The sequence below is a fragment of the Etheostoma spectabile genome, chromosome 23 (genome assembly GCF_008692095.1).
Source record: "Etheostoma spectabile isolate EspeVRDwgs_2016 chromosome 23, UIUC_Espe_1.0, whole genome shotgun sequence".
Classification (NCBI taxonomy): domain Eukaryota; kingdom Metazoa; phylum Chordata; class Actinopteri; order Perciformes; family Percidae; genus Etheostoma; species Etheostoma spectabile.
The window spans coordinates 22,770,426-22,789,891 of NC_045755.1; the positions used below are offsets into that span (position 1 = coordinate 22,770,426).

At 42.8% G+C, this 19,466-nt stretch overlaps 1 protein-coding gene across 2 annotated transcripts in view; it reads right to left on the reverse strand.

The window, feature by feature from the left end:
- Positions 1-14,262: 14,262 nt before the first annotated feature.
- Positions 14,263-19,466, reverse strand: part of LOC116672880 (NACHT, LRR and PYD domains-containing protein 12) — a 769,761-nt gene continuing 764,557 nt past the window's right edge. Inside the window, exons 6-11 of one of the 2 annotated variants that reach the window (XM_032504861.1) lie at positions 19,153-19,360; positions 17,251-19,018; positions 16,991-17,164; positions 15,743-15,916; positions 15,096-15,142; positions 14,263-14,972 (exon numbers count right to left, since the gene is read on the reverse strand). In XM_032504861.1, the coding sequence (XP_032360752.1) occupies positions 14,443-14,972; positions 15,096-15,142; positions 15,743-15,916; positions 16,991-17,164; positions 17,251-19,018; positions 19,153-19,360 (2,901 nt within the window). In that variant the 3' untranslated portion in view covers positions 14,263-14,442. The remainder of the gene's footprint in view (positions 14,973-15,095; positions 15,143-15,742; positions 15,917-16,990; positions 17,165-17,250; positions 19,019-19,152; positions 19,361-19,466) is intronic. The other variant, XM_032504859.1, reaches the window with a different exon arrangement.

Sequence of the window (19,466 nt, forward strand, 5' to 3'; positions counted from 1 at the left end):
AAGTCTGTCATTTCCTAGAATTGGGAACATTTCACGAGCAGAAGGAAAAATTGATTCAATCAAATTTCAGAAAATTTTGGACGCTAACTTGATGCCATCTGTGAAAAAGCTGAAGTTAAAGAGGATGGCTTCTACAAATGGATGATGATCCTAAACACCTCAAAATCCAAAGTGGATTACATCAAGAGGCGTAAACTGAAGGTTTTGCCATGGCCTTCACAATCTCCTGACCTCAACATAAATGATGGGCGATTGGGCGAAGACACCTCAAACAAGAATTAAAGACTCTTGGCTGGCTACAAGAAGCATTTCCAAGCTGTGATACTTGCCAAGGGGGGCAGTACAAGGTATTAACTCTGCAAGGTGCCCAAACTTTTGCAGACGCCATTTTTTTGTTTTCTGTTATTTGGAAAGTGTAAATAATGGAAATAAAATCTAACTTTTTGTGACATGTTATACGAATGTCATTTGATGCCTTTTGGACTTTTTTCCATCTTTTCTTGGCTTATTTATGCACATTAATACAAATTTTTCCCTCGGTTGCCCAAACTTTCGAGCCCCCCTGTAGTTTGAACCTGCCGTTCCATCTCAGTGTCTCGACGGCTGCCTCAGTAGTTTTTATTCTGTTCCATCAGCCCCTCACTTCCCCGGGCCTGTGCACATCTATGGAACTTTCTAGACATGACACCAGATACACCCAGATACCCTGGATTCATGTTAAGGATTTCATTTTTGAAAGAACTTTCAAAAAAACTTTTTTGTTCCCAGTCCATAATTCAGAAATCTCTGCACGTAAGCTGGCAAGACTGAAAACCAACATTGAATGCCCATGACATCCCTCAGACGCCACTGCATTAAAAAACAGCATCATTACGTAAAGGACATTATTACCACGTGGCTCAGGAACACTTTGGAAATCCATTGTCAGTTAACACAGTCCATCGCTACATCTACAAGTGCAAGGTAAAACTCTACCATGCAAAGTAATAGACATCTTTCAACAACACCCAGTAATGCCACTGGCTTCTCTGGGCCCAAGCTCATCTAAGATGGACTGACGCAAAGTGGAAAGTGTGCTGTGGTCTGATGAGACCACATTTTAAATTGTTTTTGGAAATCATAGACATCATGTCATCCGGGCCAAAGAAATAAAGGACCATCCATATTGTTATCAGCGCAAAGTTCAAAAGCCAGCATCTGTATTTGTACTGGGTGTGATATTGCCCATGGCATGGGTAACTTGCACATATGTGAAGGCACCATAAATGCTGAAAGGTGCATGAAGTTTTGGAGTAACTTTGGAGCAAATGTGCTGCCATCTAAGCAATGTCTTTTTCATGGACGTCACTGCTTAGTTAAGCAAAACAATGCCAATTCACAATCTGCACATGTTACAACATGACCTTACTTCCTGCTTGTCTCCCATCAAAATAGCTTTGGCCGCTATTCCATAAATTCTGGTTCGCTCCGGCTACAACCCTAACCCTATTTACCTGCTAAATCATCCATGTTCACCAGCTCGTCTCTAACTGTGTCTTTGTGCTGAGCAGCACCACACTTCGGTACAGCGGGTATTTAGAGAGTTCTAAAGAAAGGTAGCTCATAAAAACTGTGAGAATGAAGAAAATAGTAACGTGTTGGGCCTTAAAAACACAAAAATCAGTGAGTTAAAAACCCTTTGTGAAGCTGAGAGGATCTGCAGAGTCGGAAGATAATTCTCTGCGGATTCGGGACTGACAGCAACCTATCTGACATCACACATGGTAATTGAATCCCTTTTATTATTAAAGATCTAAAACATTCCGACTGAGTAAATTATTGTACTTATGGCAGACTCAATATCAACTAAAAACATCACTGTTCAGTAATGATTGCATCATGTTGGTTTTTTTCATGCTGTCTTCACACCTTTGATTGCAGTGACACCTCATTGGTTGAGATGTCATCATCTGACTAACCCAGGTGTGTACAGGTGGAGAGATCTTTCCTTCTTTATAGAGCTGTGTAGATTGAATTATTACTTTATGTTATCACTATTATTACTTCAACTTTTGAAGTACAGGTGTGAACAAACTTCCTGTCCAGAGGGGATCAGCACACCGCCTTTAGGAGCCACTAATGGGCTGCAAAACTTCGTTCATAGAGAGGCAGAAATCTCCCAGGACCTTGTGTGTGACGAGGCTCACTAAACAGACAAATTAAGTAAATGGACATTTTATTTCATATTTATTTTAAAATAATAAGAAAAAACACACTTATCACATCAAATAAACACTTGTATGACAATATATCGATAGGTCCAGAGCTAGTAGCAAAACTCTAATATTTTTGCCGACTGCTTCTTCTACTTCTGCACTCACCCACCCCCCCTATTTTTGCCGGGAGACTGCTGTTTTTTATTGCCCTCTGCTGGTTTCCTCCTGTGGTGAAACCTCTCCTGTATTTCTCCCAATTTATGATACATTTTCACAATTCTTTCCTTTTCATATCAACCTATTTTTGGCACAACACAGCTCTGAGACTCTAAAGGTATACAGTTTCCATCCAGCCCGAGCTCTTTCCTTGCAACTGTCACACTGCCTGCTCTAGAATTATTGAGTCCTTTTAAATTAGAGTAGTCTAGACCTACTCTGTCAAGATAACTTGTTATGACTTTATACTATATGTAAATTAAATTTAATTGACTAGGAACACTAGGGACAGCTACCAGAAGACTTACAACTTTAATGACAGGTTGCTCACGTCAGATCTACGTCTTCAAGCTTAGTTGGAGGCTGTGCAGTGACGCTCGGCACTCACCGAAAAAAGGCTTCTGATACACTTAATTCATTTCAATTCAATTTTATTTATGGTATAAATTCATAACAAGAGTTATCTCGAGAAACTTTACAGATAGAGTAGGTCTAGACCACACTAGATGGGTCCAGAATTTACAAGGACCCAACAGTTCTAGTAGTTTCCTCCAGAGCAAGCAACAGTGCGACAGTTGAGAGGAAAAACTTCCTTTTAGGTAGAAACCTCGGTCAGACCCAGGCTCTTGGTAGGCGGTGTCTGACGGGCCGGTTGGGATTAGAATGAAGAGTGGAAATAACAAAAATAGAAAAAAATAGTAGTTTGTAGCAGTTCTTTATAGTAGTTCATGGCATAGCCGGGCACTGTTTGGCATTACAAGGCCCAGCAGGACGTGGCAGGGCGCAGCAGCAGCTTAGACATCATACCCGTTGTTCATAAGCATTCTTCTTCCAACTGGTCTGTCCTTACCCTCATTCCTCCCTCCCCCATCCCTACCCCTCCCTTCCCCAACACCCAAATGTTTTTGCTCACGTGTTGACAACTTCTCTCTGGCCTCGGCGGCTCCAGTCACTCAGCCCGCTTTGTCAACCTCCATCGCTACCCCCAGCGGCAACAACCACCGGGCCATCAGCACTTCTGGGTCTTCCGCAAGCATTGGCCACGGCCAGTGGCATCACACCTGACGTCACGATGCCTGGACAGCCACAGCACGCATCACCAGCTCCAACTGGCGGGGGTAAGGTCGTGTTTCCCCATGTGCCTGCTCCCTCTGTCTGTCACGTCTCAGGCGCTCTCTCCATTTTCATCCCCATGTTCGCAGGCTTCACAAAACCCTGTGCGCATACATCCCTTCATCCCTTCTTCTACCCTTCCTTCGGCCTAGCCTCAGCTGCTCCAGTCACTCGGCCTGCTTCGTCAGCCTCCATCGCTACCCCCAGCAGCAACGACCACCGGGCCTCCAGCACTACCGGGTCCCCCGCCAGCGCCGGCCACAGCCGGTGGCATCACGCCTGTTGTCACAGAGCCTCGCCAGCCACCGCACGCATCACCAGCTCCCACTGGCGGGGGTCTGGTTGTGTTTCCCCATGTGCCTGCTCCCTCTGTCTGTCATGTCTCAGGCAATCTCTGCCTTTTCATCCTCGTGTTTGCAGGCTTCACAAGACAATATGCAGATACAACCTTCATCCCTTCCTCTACCTTTACTTCAGCTGTTCCTGGCCAATCGGCTTCTGCTCCCTCCCTTTCCAAGCTGGCTGCACTGCAATTCCAGTGCCACTGCCAGCAGCTCAAAGGGACCTACCTAATATGGTGATTGAAGGTCCTCAGCCTTCCTCTTCTTTCCAGCTGGTCTGTCCTTACCCCCTTCCCCCCCTCCACCATCACCCATGCTCATTCCATCCAACGCTTTTTCAGCTTCTGAGGTGCTGAATTTGCACCAACTTCATCCGTCTATAATCCTTCTCGTCATCCCCAGTTTATCAGACATCACCATCCACACCTCAAACTCTCTCATATTCACATTTAGAAGTTTCCTTCCCAATTAATGCCTTGCACCTCAGCTCCTACATCAACCCCTACGAGCCACTAATCAAATACATCGGCTCCAGGTACGCCGCCAAGGCATCTCCACAAACACCCACTTTTCAATATTCCAAAATGGCCACTTGATTCTGGTTTCAAAAACATCTGAACAGAATTCTCTGTATTTCAGCCATATCACCCAAATATTATTCCCGCCACTCTTTTTGCAGTGGTGCAGCATCCACAGCCGGCAAATCAGGCATCTCCGACCAAACCATTCAGTTCCCAGGCCGCTGGTCATCCCAGGCATGCCGATTTTACATCCCAACATTCCCAACAATCTCAGTTAAGCCCACGCACAACTCAGTTCTACACACTCTGACGCTTTTGGGGGTCTGTAAACTATTCCGGCAAAAATTGCGTCTGAGAGGGAACCCCCCTCCTTTGAGTCTCCTCCACCCATACATCCTCCCAGACCAGCCATCAGACGACATCCACATCAATTTATCTATCTGCACATTCATATTGTTCATCTGCACATTCTTAATGTTTATTAAATAATTAACTAACACATGTGTGATGTGTGTGAACCTGCGACTTGGTGAGACATTTTTTCAAAGTGTCTGTAAACACATGTCTGTAAATACATGTCCATTGTAATGTTCTACTATGAGATATCAGTTAAGTTTTTGCATGGGCCCCTATCAGATGACTCCTTGAGCACTGATGCCTCGCTGTGCGATCCTCTGGTCTGATGTCATTTACATCAGGGTAATGTTTAGCATCCTCAGCAGCTGCGGTCGGATCATCTTCCTTCTGCCGCTTTTGTTTGTCCTGGTTGAAGGTGTCTGTGAAGACCCCAAGAACTCTTAAATCTGAACATTCTGAACATTCAACAACAAAACAACAACATCAAAAAGAACATTGAGGAACTCTTATTTTCGTATTTCAAATGTCAATATGTTTATCTTCAATATTTTTTTTATATCATACTTGTTGTCCTTATTGCACCGTGGGTTGGAGTGACACATAGTATATCTCTGGCCTTGGAAGTCTGGGCTTGGGTATACTGATGCAACATTACACAAAAATGCGTAATCAGTGTGTGACACCATACCTCCCTTTGGACCCTGTGTGTCCAGGTTGCTGCTCTCCGTGTAACAGCAAAACTGGATAAAGGTTCAGCTGCTGCGTCAGTCTGCTGCAGTCAGGGGAGGGTGCTGTGTATTATTCTAAATGTTCCCATACACTGATGTCTTTTACCTGCTGGACAGACCACAGGACACATATGAACACTATATACAGTATATTGTTTCAGCTGATCATATCAGCTGTTATAAGACACAAAAGTGGAGAACTTCACTACGCTAAAAGCTTCTCCCAAAGGTTGAATGTAATTGCAAATATATCACTTGTGGAAAAGAACCTTTTGAACGTCTGTCATGTATGAGACTTGTTAACCTGGAGACATTTCTTTTTCAGTCATTCAACTCTAATATTGTTCAATGAAACATGTGAGGTTGCTTGTGCATTTAGTTCATGTGACTGACCTTTTTCTCCCATGTCCATGTTTTGTCTTTCTGAACTATCACAATTGTTAGAAATGTGCACTTTATGCAACTTGCATAAATGCAGATAGTGTTAAAGCTAGTGTTGAAATAGGACTTCTTGCTGTTAAAATTGTAATCTCATTTACTGTATCTCCATCTGTTCTCACTTCTCTTCTTCCAGCTCTGCTGTTGTGCAGACATGATGAGCAACAACAGCCTGAATCCTTTGTATTTTCGGTTCACTCTGTTTGCAGACTTTGGGCCCCTCAGGTATCTGTTCTTCAGTCTGTGTCTGTTGCTCCACATGACTATTGTCTCTGCTAACTCTGACCAAACTCTGTTCTAGCAGATCACACGCATTTCTGAACTGGGCGTCTGTCGAGGCATTACGGTAAGCGTACCTGACTCATTTCCGTTTCCTGTGCCTGTGTGTTGGTTGCGTGTTGGTAGCTCTGCTGCTCACGACATACCAGTTCAGTTTGTTAGATTTGCTATTACAGCGGCTAACTGTCCGCTAAACACTTATTCTTATAGCAGTTCTGCCTAAGCACTCACATATCTTCTCTTTTTTTTTTTTTTTTTTTAGCGACTTTTGTTAAATAACAGCTGTTTTAACGCTTGGTAGCTAACGCTACCGTACTTTAGCTTAGCTGCTAACGACTTTAACCTAGCAGTTAGTTATGTCGGCCCCCTCTCCGACTTTCTCCTGCTCGATGTGTGAGATGTTTAGTTACTCCTCTGCATTCTTTAGCGGTGATGGCGTGTGTAACAAGTGTAGTTTATTTTTGGACGTGGAGGCGAGGCTTAGTAAGTTAGAAGTCCGGATCCGCACCATGACAGATCAGTCGTCAGTTACTGTAGCTAACCCCCCCCCCGGTAGTCGGCACGGGCCGGCCTGAGCCTGAGTTAGCCTCTGGTAGCCGTTCCTCGCGAACTCCGGAGCAGTCAGGACATAGTGCGTGGGTTACTGTGCGAGGACGAGGAAGAGACAGTCGTAAGCTTTCCAAGACGTCGGACCGCCACCAGCCTGTTAGCGTTTCTAACAGGTTTTCCCCACTCAGCAACCCCCCCGCTGAGAAACCAACTCTGGTTATCGGCAGCTCCATTCTGAGAAACGTGAAGTTAGCGAAGCCGGCGGCCGTAGTTAAGTGCATCCCGGGGGCTAGAGCGGGCGACGTTGAGTCTTATCTGAAACTGCTGGCTAAGGATAAACGTAAATACAGCAAGATTGTTATTCACGTTGGCGTTAATGACTCCCGGTTACGGCAATCGGAGGTTACAAAGATTAATGTTGAATCGGTGTGTACATACGCAAAGTCAATGTCGGACACCGTAGTTTTCTCTGGACCCCTGCCAAATCTAACCAGCGATGACATGTATAGCCGCATGTCGTCATTTCGCCGCTGGCTATCGAGGTGGTGTCCAGATAATGATGTGGGCTTTGTGGATCACTGGCAGTCTTTCTGGGGAAGACCTGATCTGATTCGGAGAGACGGCATTCATCCCACTTGGGATGGAGCAGCTCTCATTTCTAGAAACATTGACAAGTTTTTTGGTGGACCTAATCCTTGACAATCCATAGTTGGGATCAGGAGGCAGAGTCCCAGTCTAACACACTTCTCTGCTCCTTTATTCCAGGTGTTACCTAGTAAAAATCCCATAGTGACGGTGTCTGCCCCCCGACCATTCAAATTATTTAAATCAAAGGTAAACAGAAGAGGAGCTGCGCATGAAAACCTCATAACAATTAAAACCACAAGTGCAATAGTTCAAAAGACTAGGAGAATTAAATGTGGACTCTTAAACATCAGATCTCTCTCTTCTAAAGGTGTACTAGTAAATGAATTGATATCAGATTCTAATATTGATTTATTTTGTCTTACTGAAACCTGGCTGGGTGATGGAGAATATGTTAGTCTAAATGAATCCACCCCCCCCAGTCATATTAATACTCACATTCCTCGAGGCACAGGCCGAGGAGGTGGAGTTGCAGCTATCTTTGATTCTAGTCTACTAATCAGCTCTAAACCTAAACTAAATTATAACTCATTTGAAAGTCTTGTTCTTAGTCTTTCACACCCAAGTTGGAAATCAATGCAACCAGTTCTATTTGTTATAGTGTACCGAGCACCTGGTCCATACTCTGAATTTTTATCCGAATTTGCAGAGTTTCTGTCAAACTTAGTGCTAAAAACGGACAAATTTATTATTGTAGGGGATTTTAATATTCATGTGGACGATGAGAATGATAGCCTTAGCACTGCGTTTATCTCTCTTTTAGATTCTATTGGCTTCTCTCAAAGTGTACATAAACCAACTCACCGTTTTAACCACACCCTCGATCTTGTTCTGGTATATGGTGTTGAAATTGAACATTTAATAGTGTTCCCACAGAATCCCTTTCTATCTGACCACTGTTTGATAACTTTTGAGTTTATACTGCTGAACTACACGCCATTAGGCAAAACCTCCTATACAAGATGTCTATCTGATAGTGCTGTAGCTAAATTTAAGGATGCGATTCCGTTAGCATTTAATTCATTACCAAGTCCCAAAGTAACGGAGGACTCCTATGCTATTAGTCCCTCCCAAATCGATCATTTTTTTGATAGTGCAGCAGGCTTGCTACGAATGACTCTAGACTCTGTTGCTCCTCTAAAAAAGAAGATAATAAAACAAAGACGGTTAGCTCCATGGTATGACACTGAAACTTGCAAATTAAAGCAAATATCGCGGAAACTTGAGAAGATCTGGCGCTCCACCAAACTGGAAAATTCTCGTTTAACCTGGCAAGATAGTCTTAAAACGTATAGGAAGGCCCTCCGTAATGCCAGAGCAGCGTACTACTCGTCATTGATAGAGGAAAATAGGAACAACCCCAGGTTTCTTTTCAGCACTGTAGCCAGGCTAACAGAAGGTCACACCTCTACTGAGCCAAGTATTCCCATAGCTCTTAGTAGTAACGACTTTATGAGGTTCTTCAATGATAAAATTATAACTATTAGAAGCAAAATTCACCAAGACCTGCCTTTAACTGGCACTGACTTATCTCTAAACTCAGGAACCTTAGAAACAGCTGTAAAACCAGATACGTGTTTAGACTGCTTTGCTTCACTTGATCTTTATCAATTTAATTTAATTATTTCTTCATCTAAACCCTCAACCTGCCTCTTAGACCCCATCCCGACTAGGCTACTTAAAGAAGTTTTACCATTAGTCAACACTTCTCTACTAGATATAACCAATCTGTCTTTATTAACAGGCTATGTACCACAGCACTTTAAAGTAGCTGTAATTAAACCTCTTCTGATAAAGCCAAACCTTGATCCAGATGTTTTAGCCAACTATAGACCTATATCCAACCTTCCATTTCTCTCTAAGATTCTTGAGAAACAGTCGCCAAACAGCTGTGCGACTTTCTGCATAGCAACAGCTTATTTGAGGATTTTCAGTCAGGATTTAGAGTTCATCATAGCACAGAGACAGCACTTGTGAAAATTACTAATGACCTCCTAATTGCTTCAGACAAAGGACTTATCTCTGTACTTGTGTTATTAGATCTTAGCGCTGCATTTGATACCATTGACCATTATATCTTATTACAGAGATTGGAACATTTAATTGGCATTAAAGGGACTGCTCTAAGCTGGTTTAAGTCTTATTTATCAGATCTATCTCAGTTTGTTCATGTTAACGATGAATCCTCTGTGCACGCCAAGGTTAGTCATGGAGTCCCACAAGGATCTGTGCTCGGTCCAATCCTGTTCACTTTATGCTTCCTTTAGGCAGTATTATTAGGAAACACTCCATAAACTTTCATTGTTATGCAGATGATACTCAGTTATATCTATCAATCAAGCCAGGTGAAACTAATCAGTTAGCTAAACTTCAAACGTGCCTTCAGAATATTAAAACCTGGATGACCTGTAATTTTCTATTGTTAAACTCAGATAAAACTGAAGTTATTGCTCTCGGCCCTAAGCACCTCTGTGACGCATTATCCAAAGATATAGTTACTCTGGATGGCATCACCCTGGCCTCCAGCACCACAGTGAAGAATCTTGGAGTCATCTTTGATCAGGACATGTCCTTTAATTCCCACATAAAGCAAATTTCAAGGATTGCCTTTTTTCTCCTACGTAATATTGCAAAAATCAGGAATATCCTGTCTAAAAATGATGCAGAAAAACTAGTCCATGCATTTGTTACTTCTAGGCTGGATTACTGCAATTCTTTGTTATCAGGTTGCTTGAAAAAATCCATAAAGACTCTACAGCTGATCCAGAATGCTGCAGCACGTGTTCTGACAGGGACCAGGAAAAGAGATCACATCTCTCCGGTTTTAGCTTCTCTGCATTGGCTTCCTGTAAAATCCAGATTAGAATTTAAAATCCTTCTTCTCACCTACAAAGCTCTTCATGGTCAGGCTCCATCTTATCTTAAAGAGCTCATAGTACCTTACAACCCTGCGAGAGCACTACGCTCCCAGAATGCAGGGTTACTGGTGGTTCCTAGAGTCTCTAAAAGTAGAACGGGAGCCAGAGCATTCAGGAACCAGGTTCCAGTTTGGGTCCGGGAGGCAGACACCGTCTCCACATTTAAGAGTAGGCTTGAGACTTTCCTATTTGATAAAGCTTATAGTTAGGGCATAGAATCGAATATTGTTAGGGAGTAGTAGTTAGTCACACAGTTTCAGATTTATCTATCATATAATCAAGAATATAATAAAACTAAAGGGAGACTTGGCATACAGCCCAATCCGGTTGGGGAGAGTTCTAGGCCGACCGGGCTGGAGCTCTCTTTACCTTGTCTCTCTTGGTTTTGCTGTAATAGTTTTAGACAGCTTTTATTTTGATACACTGCGCTCTTCTCTCCTCTATCTTTCCATCTTTTCATTTATGTGCATCCATGTCCCAGAAATGCTTGTTACTAACCTAGCTCTGGGGAGTCATTCCCCGGAGTACTTATGTTCTTTTTTCCCCAGCATGTTCCCTCGGATCAGAGAGGCTCCGAAATCAGGGTAGCAGCTGTCGCCATGGTCCCGCTCCATGTTCTGTGACGCCATGTTCAACTGCTACACTGCAGTGCCCTGCCACGTCCTGCTATGTCCTGCTGTGCCTTGTAATGCCGCACAGCGTCCTGCTATGCCATGAACTACTACAAAGAACTGCTACAAACTACAAATTTTTTCTATTTTTGTTATTGCCACTCTTCATTAACCCCAACCGGCCCGTCAGACACCGCCTACCAAGAGCCTGGGTCTGACCGAGGTTTCTGCCTAAAAGGAAGTTTTTCCTCGCCACTGTCGCACTGTTGCTTGCTCTGGAGGAAACTACTAGAACTGTTGGGTCCTTGTAAATTCTGGAGTGTGGTCTATCTGTATAGTGTCTTGAGATAACTCTTGTTATGAATTGATACTATAAATAAAATTGAATTGAATTGAATTGACTCTTATTTTGTTACTAACGTAACACGTTATTATGAATGTAAGGTGTCGGTGTCGTCATTTATTTACTCGTTAATCACAGTAACGTTACGTATATAGGCCTACCAAAACAAAGCTTTTGAAATAAACTTACCCTGACTTGTTGGGCCATTGTGGATTGCTGCCAACATGAAGAAGAACAGAAAAGAGCACTTTGTCTTCTGATTGGCGATTGGTTTATCCCACCCCGCCCCCCTCTGCTCTCTCACATCTTCACAGCTTCAATTACAAATTAGTTTTGCACCAAATGTACCGTAAGAAGTGAAAGTCGAGAGCGCAGACTCGCCGCTGTGTGATGCGAGAGAGCACACTGCAGTGACAGATTCCAGAGGTTGTATTCACTGAGTTGTGGTTGTACTGGAAAAAGTGACTGAAGTGGAATTAAAAAAAAAAATACGAGTACAGATTTTCTTCTACAAGCTCTCAAATCATATTCTGCAAGTGCTCACATCGCATATACGAGTACAGTTTTTTTTTTGCAAGCTCTCAATTCATATTTTACAAGTGCACATCGCATCTACGTGCTCTCACTTTTGCACCATATTTACCTTTATAGGAACACACCACTACTAAATACACTCAGGTGAGTAGTAAATTCAAAGCTCAAAACAGCCAAAATTAGTAAATCTTTTGAACTAGAAATGTGCAGAATAATATACATATAATTAACACAAATGGTTCAACCCACCACCAGATATCTTTAGGGTTACAATCTATATTATTTAAAATGCGAGTCCCTACCCCGGAGGTCCTACGTCTTATAAAGCACGACAAACTTCCCTTTAACCAGAACGAGCAGAAGCCGGGAAGACAAAGCTGATCTCTCCGTTACCTTGGAGACTAAATAAAAAGACTCATAATTAACAAAGATCTGAGTGCTGCGTGGTTATTATACTCTGTGATGTTTGGGAAGTACGGTGTAGTTTTAACCAGAATGAAAGTAGCAATAGTGTGGACATCCTCCACCAGCGGGGGCCGCATGGTGAAGGGATGTTTCTTCTTTTTTTAAACTAGAAAAAGTCAAATTCACATTGAAAGGTTCAGTCCAGAAATTTTACTTAAAATGGCCGAACCCTTTGGGACATATGTTGAGAATCTTAAAGACACCTTTAATTGTTATTCTACTTGTTCTTGTTTTGTAAGTATGTTTAAGGTAATTTTGATGCATAATTGTGAGAATGTACATTAATATCATTTAATTTTTTTTCTACATTTTTATATTTTTTATTTAAGTTTTTATTTTTTTATTTTCATTTATTTTTTTAGTATTTTTTATTTTATTTTTTTGTATTTATTTATTTTAGTATTTTTTTATTTAGTTCATTTATTAAATTTTTAGAATTTCTTATATATTTTTTTTAAAATAATTTTTATTTTGTTTTTATTGTTTTTAGCATTTTTTATTTTATTTTAACTTTTTTATTATTATTTTATTTGTTGGTGGTGGTGTGAACAAACTAACTGCCAAGAGTGGGATGGGAAGGGTGAAGGGTGGGTGAGGGTAATCTTCTTCCTGTTTATTAAAAAAGAAAAACTGAAGGGAAATGTATTGTTTGACATATGTAACCTGTATTGTGCAATTCCTTTTTTTTTAAATAAATCCCACAGTACTGGATGTTAAATGTGCGTCGGGACAACTGTGGGGAAATGAAGAGTGGCTCGGTTATCACATGATTTTACACATATGAAGACATTAAACCAACATAATCTGGCAACTTTACACTCACTCTGAATGTTGAACAGGAAACGCATCGCTAATATTTAGTAAGAAATTAATAAACATCCATCCAACCATCCATTTTCATCCGCTTATCCGGTACCGGTTCTCGGGAGCAGCAGCTCCAGCATGGGACCCCAAACTTTGCTTTCCCGAGCCACATCAACCAGCTCCGAGTGGGGGGTCCCAAGCAGCGGCTCTACTCTTAGCTCCTTTCTGATGACTGAGCTTCTCACCCTATCTCTAAGGGAGGCCCAGCCACCCTCCTGAGGAAACCCATTTCAGCCGCTTGTACCCTGGATCTGGTTCTTGGGGTTATGACTCAGTCTTTATGACCATAGGTGAGGGTAGGAACAAAAACTGACCAGTAGATCGAGAGCTTTGCTTTCTGGCTCAGCTCCTTTTTGTCACAACGGTGCGATAAACAGAATGTAATACCGCACCTGCTGCTCTGATTCTCCGACCAATCTCACGCTCCATTGTCCTTGGGAACAAGACCCCAAGATATTTAAACACCTTCACTTGGGGTAAGGTCTCACTCCCTACCTGAAGAAAGCAGTTAGAGGTGTACCTTGGTGCCGATCAAAGGTCCTTCTCCATGTCTTCATTAAACTTCTCCCACACCCACTGCTTTGCCTCTGTCACGGCAGAGGCTGCAGCCCTTCCTCGCTTTTTCATAGGGTATTTGTTTCAAATTTCATTTGTATATGTATAATGAATAAACATTAAAATGATTAATTTGTGAAGCAGAGTTAAGAGGTCCACACACAATGTTCACACATTATTAATAATGTTCCACATTATTATTTGACCAGGTGTCTATATTATCATAGAACTACTATGTTTTAAACCTTAGTTACACCATGTTAAGGAATTACAGTCTTACAAAAGAAAAGAAAGATTAGGAGAAGATAATAAGTACATGGTGTCCAGGTGATCTAAGTAAGAGGTAGAGACTTTATATGATCCAGATAACGTATTATGGGGCTGTCTGCATCCGGCAAGAACGCCGGTCTTTCCCTCCATATTGGGGGTAGTCTAAAACGACTCTGGAGAAACTTCTCCTGTGTCTCTGTGTTAATTAGGTCAATTTTTACTGGGTTGACGTTCCAGAAGTCTCTCGTAAGCATCTCGGAGGCTACTTCAGACGTTACAGAAGTCTCTCGTTAGCATCTCGGAGGCTGCTTCAGACGTCTTTAAAGGACTGGAAGTGGAAAAAGATTACAATGTTCACAAGGAATCTGTTTAATCATCCTGGATTATTTCACACAAAGTTCATTCATTTGTTCATAACAATAAGCTGATATATTTATGGAAGTGTGATCCTGTCCAGACTCAGCTGATCAGCAGTGAGAGACAGGAGGAGACTATCCGTCTTACACAGGACACAGAGACACTGAGGATCCAAGAGACCAGATCCTAAACCCAGGATAGAGAGTCTGAGTGAATGAGGTGTTGAAGGTGTGGAGGTGGATCAGTGAGTCAGAGGAGACTGTGTAGAAGGACAGAGAGCCAGCAGGACAGTCCACATACACTGCTACTCTTCCAGAGACACGGGGGACGGAGATGGATGTTCCTCTGTTATTGTGACAGACAAAGTAACGACCGTTATAGCAGACCAGACTCCAGGACTGATCATTATATCCCAACACACAGTCATCACTGTATCCTCTCCTCCTTATTCCTCTGTAACTCAATGATATATAAACCCCTCCTCTCGTCTCGACCTCCCAGTAACAGCGACCAGTCAGACCATCTCTACACAGCAGCTGAGACCAGGACTCAAACCTCTCTGGATGACCAGGATATGGCTGATCCTCCTTCACACGTGTCACCTTCCTGTTGTTGTCAGACAGTTTAAGTTTCCTGTTCACCGTGTTTGTGTCAACCGTGAGTTCACAGGAATCTGACGGAGAGAACGAGACACAACACAGGTGCAGTTATTAACCAATCAGCTCTTTGGTGATGACATCACAGGGTTGAATGAGTGATGTCACAGTCTGATGAATGAAATTAAAAACACACTTACACTTCCTCAGACCTGGTGTCAACCATCTGACTCCAGCAGGCTCCACCCTGAAAGGAGGAGGGGGGGCATTACATCACTCTCTCTGTAACCTGTCTCTCTCTCTAACCTGAATAATACCTTCCATTATATTAATGTCCAGATAACGTGATTTCCAGGCTGTGAAACTGAAAATATGATGACAAATGATTTGAACAGACATATTTGACAGGCCTTGGTTTTGGGACACATTCTTGATATAAACAATGGAACAACAACCTGGAAATCCATTTTAACCCAGAAGACTCTTCAGAGCCCCATTGTTCCCCAGCAGCAAGACTCAAGACCCCCCCGTCCCTATCATCAGGAGTATATAGCCTATACTACTAACAACTAATTAGGCTTCTGAGATGGATGTATTTACAACAGCCACCACATTTAAAACTAACCCTAAGCTAGGCTAAACCTGTTGTGGACCTTTCTTTGTCGAGTTGAAACGGATTTGATCCCTGAAAAGAGGGAAATTAGGATGTTTCTTATACCCATGGACAGATATGTGTCCAAATTACATTAACTATCAACAAAGGGAGTTATCATTTTAGTTCCTTCGAGATGTTCTCCTTTCAAATGTCTTACACTAATATCTCTTTAATGTTGATCAGTGTGTGTACCTGAGAGTGTCCAATCTCCAGAGAGGATCCTTGAGTCCCACTGACAGCAGCTTCACTCCTGAGTCTCCTAGGTGATTGTAGCTCAGGTCCAGCTCTCTCAGATGGGAGGGGTTGGAGCTCAGAGCTGAGACCAGAGAAGAACAGCCTTCCTTTGAGATCAGACAACCTGACAGACTGTAAACACACAGAACAACACACAGGAAGTCTTTGTCAACACGTGGAGCCATGTGGTAGTTTTTTCTTTGTTTGTTGTCCAGGTACATTTTAGTCCAGATTTAGAATAATCTTTAAAATCATAAGCAGTATTTAATCAGAATAAAATACTTTGGAAACATTCAACTTTATTAAATATTCAATACTGTGTTTTCAAAGATTGTTGTTGTTGATCTGACCTGAGAGTCTCCAGTGTGCAGTGTGGACTCTTCAGTCCATCAGAGATCAGCTTCCCTCCTGAATCCTGCAGGTTGTTGTTACTCAGGTCCAGCTCTCTCAGACTAGAGGACTGGGAGCTGAGAACTGAGGACAGAGCTTCACAGCTTCTCTGTGACAGGTTACAGCCACTTAGCCTGGAAAGACAACAGGAAACAAGACAGATAACGTGTGTGTTTAAATGTTGAGTCTGGACCTTTTGTATATTTAGTATATTAAATCCCTTTTCAGGTTAAATTCTGTTTCATTCTAAACAAGTTGCAGATATCTATTCAAGAGTGAACCAGGTATCAAAGTCACATGATATTAAAATATAAAAGGATTTCTAGATCTCAGCCACAGTTCATATTTCATGCTTTATGGTTTGTGATTATAAATAAAAACGAAATACTTAGGAAACATTCAAAGACTTTGTGAAATTAGTCCTGAAAGCTAACGGGCTAGCGGTCCCAGAGGTCTATTCTGTGTCTTTTTAGCCTCCACAGGGGATTTTCTATCCAGCCTGGAACTCATGCCTTTTTCGGGATTGTTGAACATTAAATCCAAACTGTTACATCCAAGATTTATCCACTTGACGTTCATATTTTATCACGTTTTCGCTCATTTCTGCTGCTAGCTCCGCGCTCCGTGGCTTCTCTGTATCTGTGTGCCTTCACTTCCGTTTGTCAACAGGGTTGTTGTTTCACAAGCTTTTTTAGAAAATAAAACCATAAGCACAATAAACTGTAAAAATTATTTTAGGTCTCTGAGGGTTAAATGAAATTAAATAAAGTTTACAGAAATACCTCAGATTAAAGACAAACAGTAAGTTGGTCTGACCTGAGAGTCTCCAGTGTGCAGTGTGGACTCTTCAGTCCATCAGAGATCAGCTTCCCTCCTGAATCCTGCAGGTTGTTGTTACTCAGGTCCAGCTCTTTCAGACTAGAGGACTGGGAGCTGAGAACTGAGGACAGAGCTTCACAGCTTCTCTCTGACAGGTTACAGCCACTCAACCTGGAGAGACCACAGGAAGTTATTTATTATTAACTCCTGATAGCATAAAAAGATAGATTATTTATTGATGAATGAATTCCACACACAGAGCTCTTTTGGAGGCTTTGACCACTGGCAGTAGCCTCAGAAGAGCCTTCTCTGAAGCTTTGATTTTCTTCAGGTCAAACACGTCCAGATCTTCTTCTGATGACAGTAAGATAAAGACCAGAGCTGACCACTGAGCAGGAGACAGTTTATCTGTGGAGAGACTTCCTGATCTCAGGGACTGTTGGATCTGCTCGAATAGAGAACGATCATTCAGTTCATTCAGACAGTGGAACAGGTTGATACTTCTCTCTGCAGACAGATCCTTACTGATCTTCTCCTTGATGTACTCAACTGTTTCCTGATTGGTCTGTGAGCTACTTCCTGTCCGTGTCAGCAGACCTTGAAGGAGATTCTGATTGGTCTGCAGTGAAAGACCCAGAAGGAAGCGGAGGAACAAGTCCAGGTGTCCATTAGGACTCTGTAAGGCCTTGTCCACAGCACTCTGGTAGAACTGTGTTGATGATGTTTTTTCTTCCGCCAGCAGGTTGACTCCAGAGTTGGTGAAGGTCAGATGGACATGAAGAGCAGCCAGGAACTCCTGAACACTCAGATGGACAAAACAGAACACCTTGTCCTGGTACAGTCCTCTCTCTTCTTTAAATATCTTTGTGAACACTCCTGAGACCACTGAGGCTGCTCTGACATCGATGCCACACTCTCTCAGGTCTGATTCATAGAAGATCAGGTTGCCTTTCTGCAGCTGCTCAAAAGCCAGTTTTCCCAGAGACTCTATCATCTTCCTGCTCTTTGGACTCCAGTGTGGATCCGACTCAGCTCCTCCATCGTACTTGATGTTCTTCACTTTGGACTGAACCACCAGGAAGTGTATGTACATCTCACTCAGGGTCTTGGGAAGCTCTCCTCCCCCTCTGGTTTTCAACACATCCTCCAGAACTGTAGCAGTGATCCAGCAGAAGACTGGGATGTGGCACATGATGTGGAGGCTTTGTGATCTCTTCATGTGGGAGATGATTCTGCTGGCCTGCTCCTCATCTCTGAATCTCTTCCTGAAGTACTCCTCCTTCTGGGCGTCAGTGAACCCTCTGATCTCTGTCACCATGTCAACACACCCAGGAGGGATCTGATTGGCTGCTGCAGGTCGTGTGGTTATCCAGAGGCGAGCAGAGGGAAGCAGATTCCCCCTGATGAGGTTTGTCAGCAGCACACCCACTGAGGTGGACTCTGTAACATCAGTCAGGATCTCAGTGTTGAGGAAGTCCAGAGGAAGTCGACACTCATCCAGACCGTCAAAGATGAAGACCACCGGGAACTCTTCAAACCTGCTGAGTCCTGCTTCTTTGGTTTCACTAAAGAAGTATTCAACAAGTTCCACCAAGCTGAACTTTCTTTCTTTCAGCAAATTCAGCTCTCTGAAGGTGAATGGGAATGTGAAGTGGATGTCCTGGTTGGCTTTGCCTTCAGCCCAGTCCAGAGTGAACTTCTGTGTTAAGACTGTTTTCCCGATGCCAGCCACTCCCGTTGTCATCACTGCTCTGATTGGTTCATCTCTTCCAGGTGGGGTTTTAAAGATGTCTTCTTGTCTGATTATTGTTTCTGGTTTGTCTGGTTTCCTGGATGCTGTTTCAATCTGTCTGACCTCATGTTCATCATTGACCCCTGCAGCCCCTCCCTTCATGAGGTAGATCTCTGTGAACATCTGATTCAGAACGGTTTGGTTTCCTGCTTTAGCAATCCCCTCAAACATACACTGGAAGTTCCTGCTTAGCTTAGATTTGAGTTTACATTTAGAAACTCCTGCTGGACTTCCTGAATGAATACAGAACAGAGAAGATCAGTAGGTTATTTATAAAGAAACAGGAACATACTTTGACCCTTTTCTGGAGACATTAGTAAACGTCCCATTAGTCCAGCAAGTTAAATCTTTAGAGAAATCCTCTTACTGCTCTGCAGACGGTCAGCCAGCTCGTCCTGCTTCATTCTCCTCAGGAAGTGCAGTGTGATCTTCAGAAACGCCTCTCTGGTCCTCCTCTGATCTTCATCCTCACCCTCCCTTTGACTCTCTGAGCATTCTGGGGAATCTGGTCTCAGAACCTTCTGGATCTTCTTCAGCTCGTTCTTTACAAAAGTGACGATGTTGTCCTCCAGCAGCTGGAATAGAAGATTATATGAATGACAACCAGCCTGAAATCATGGAAGCCATCATCCGATCCATGATGGACAGACTGAGGACCCTCTGGTCTGAAAAGTGCAGCAT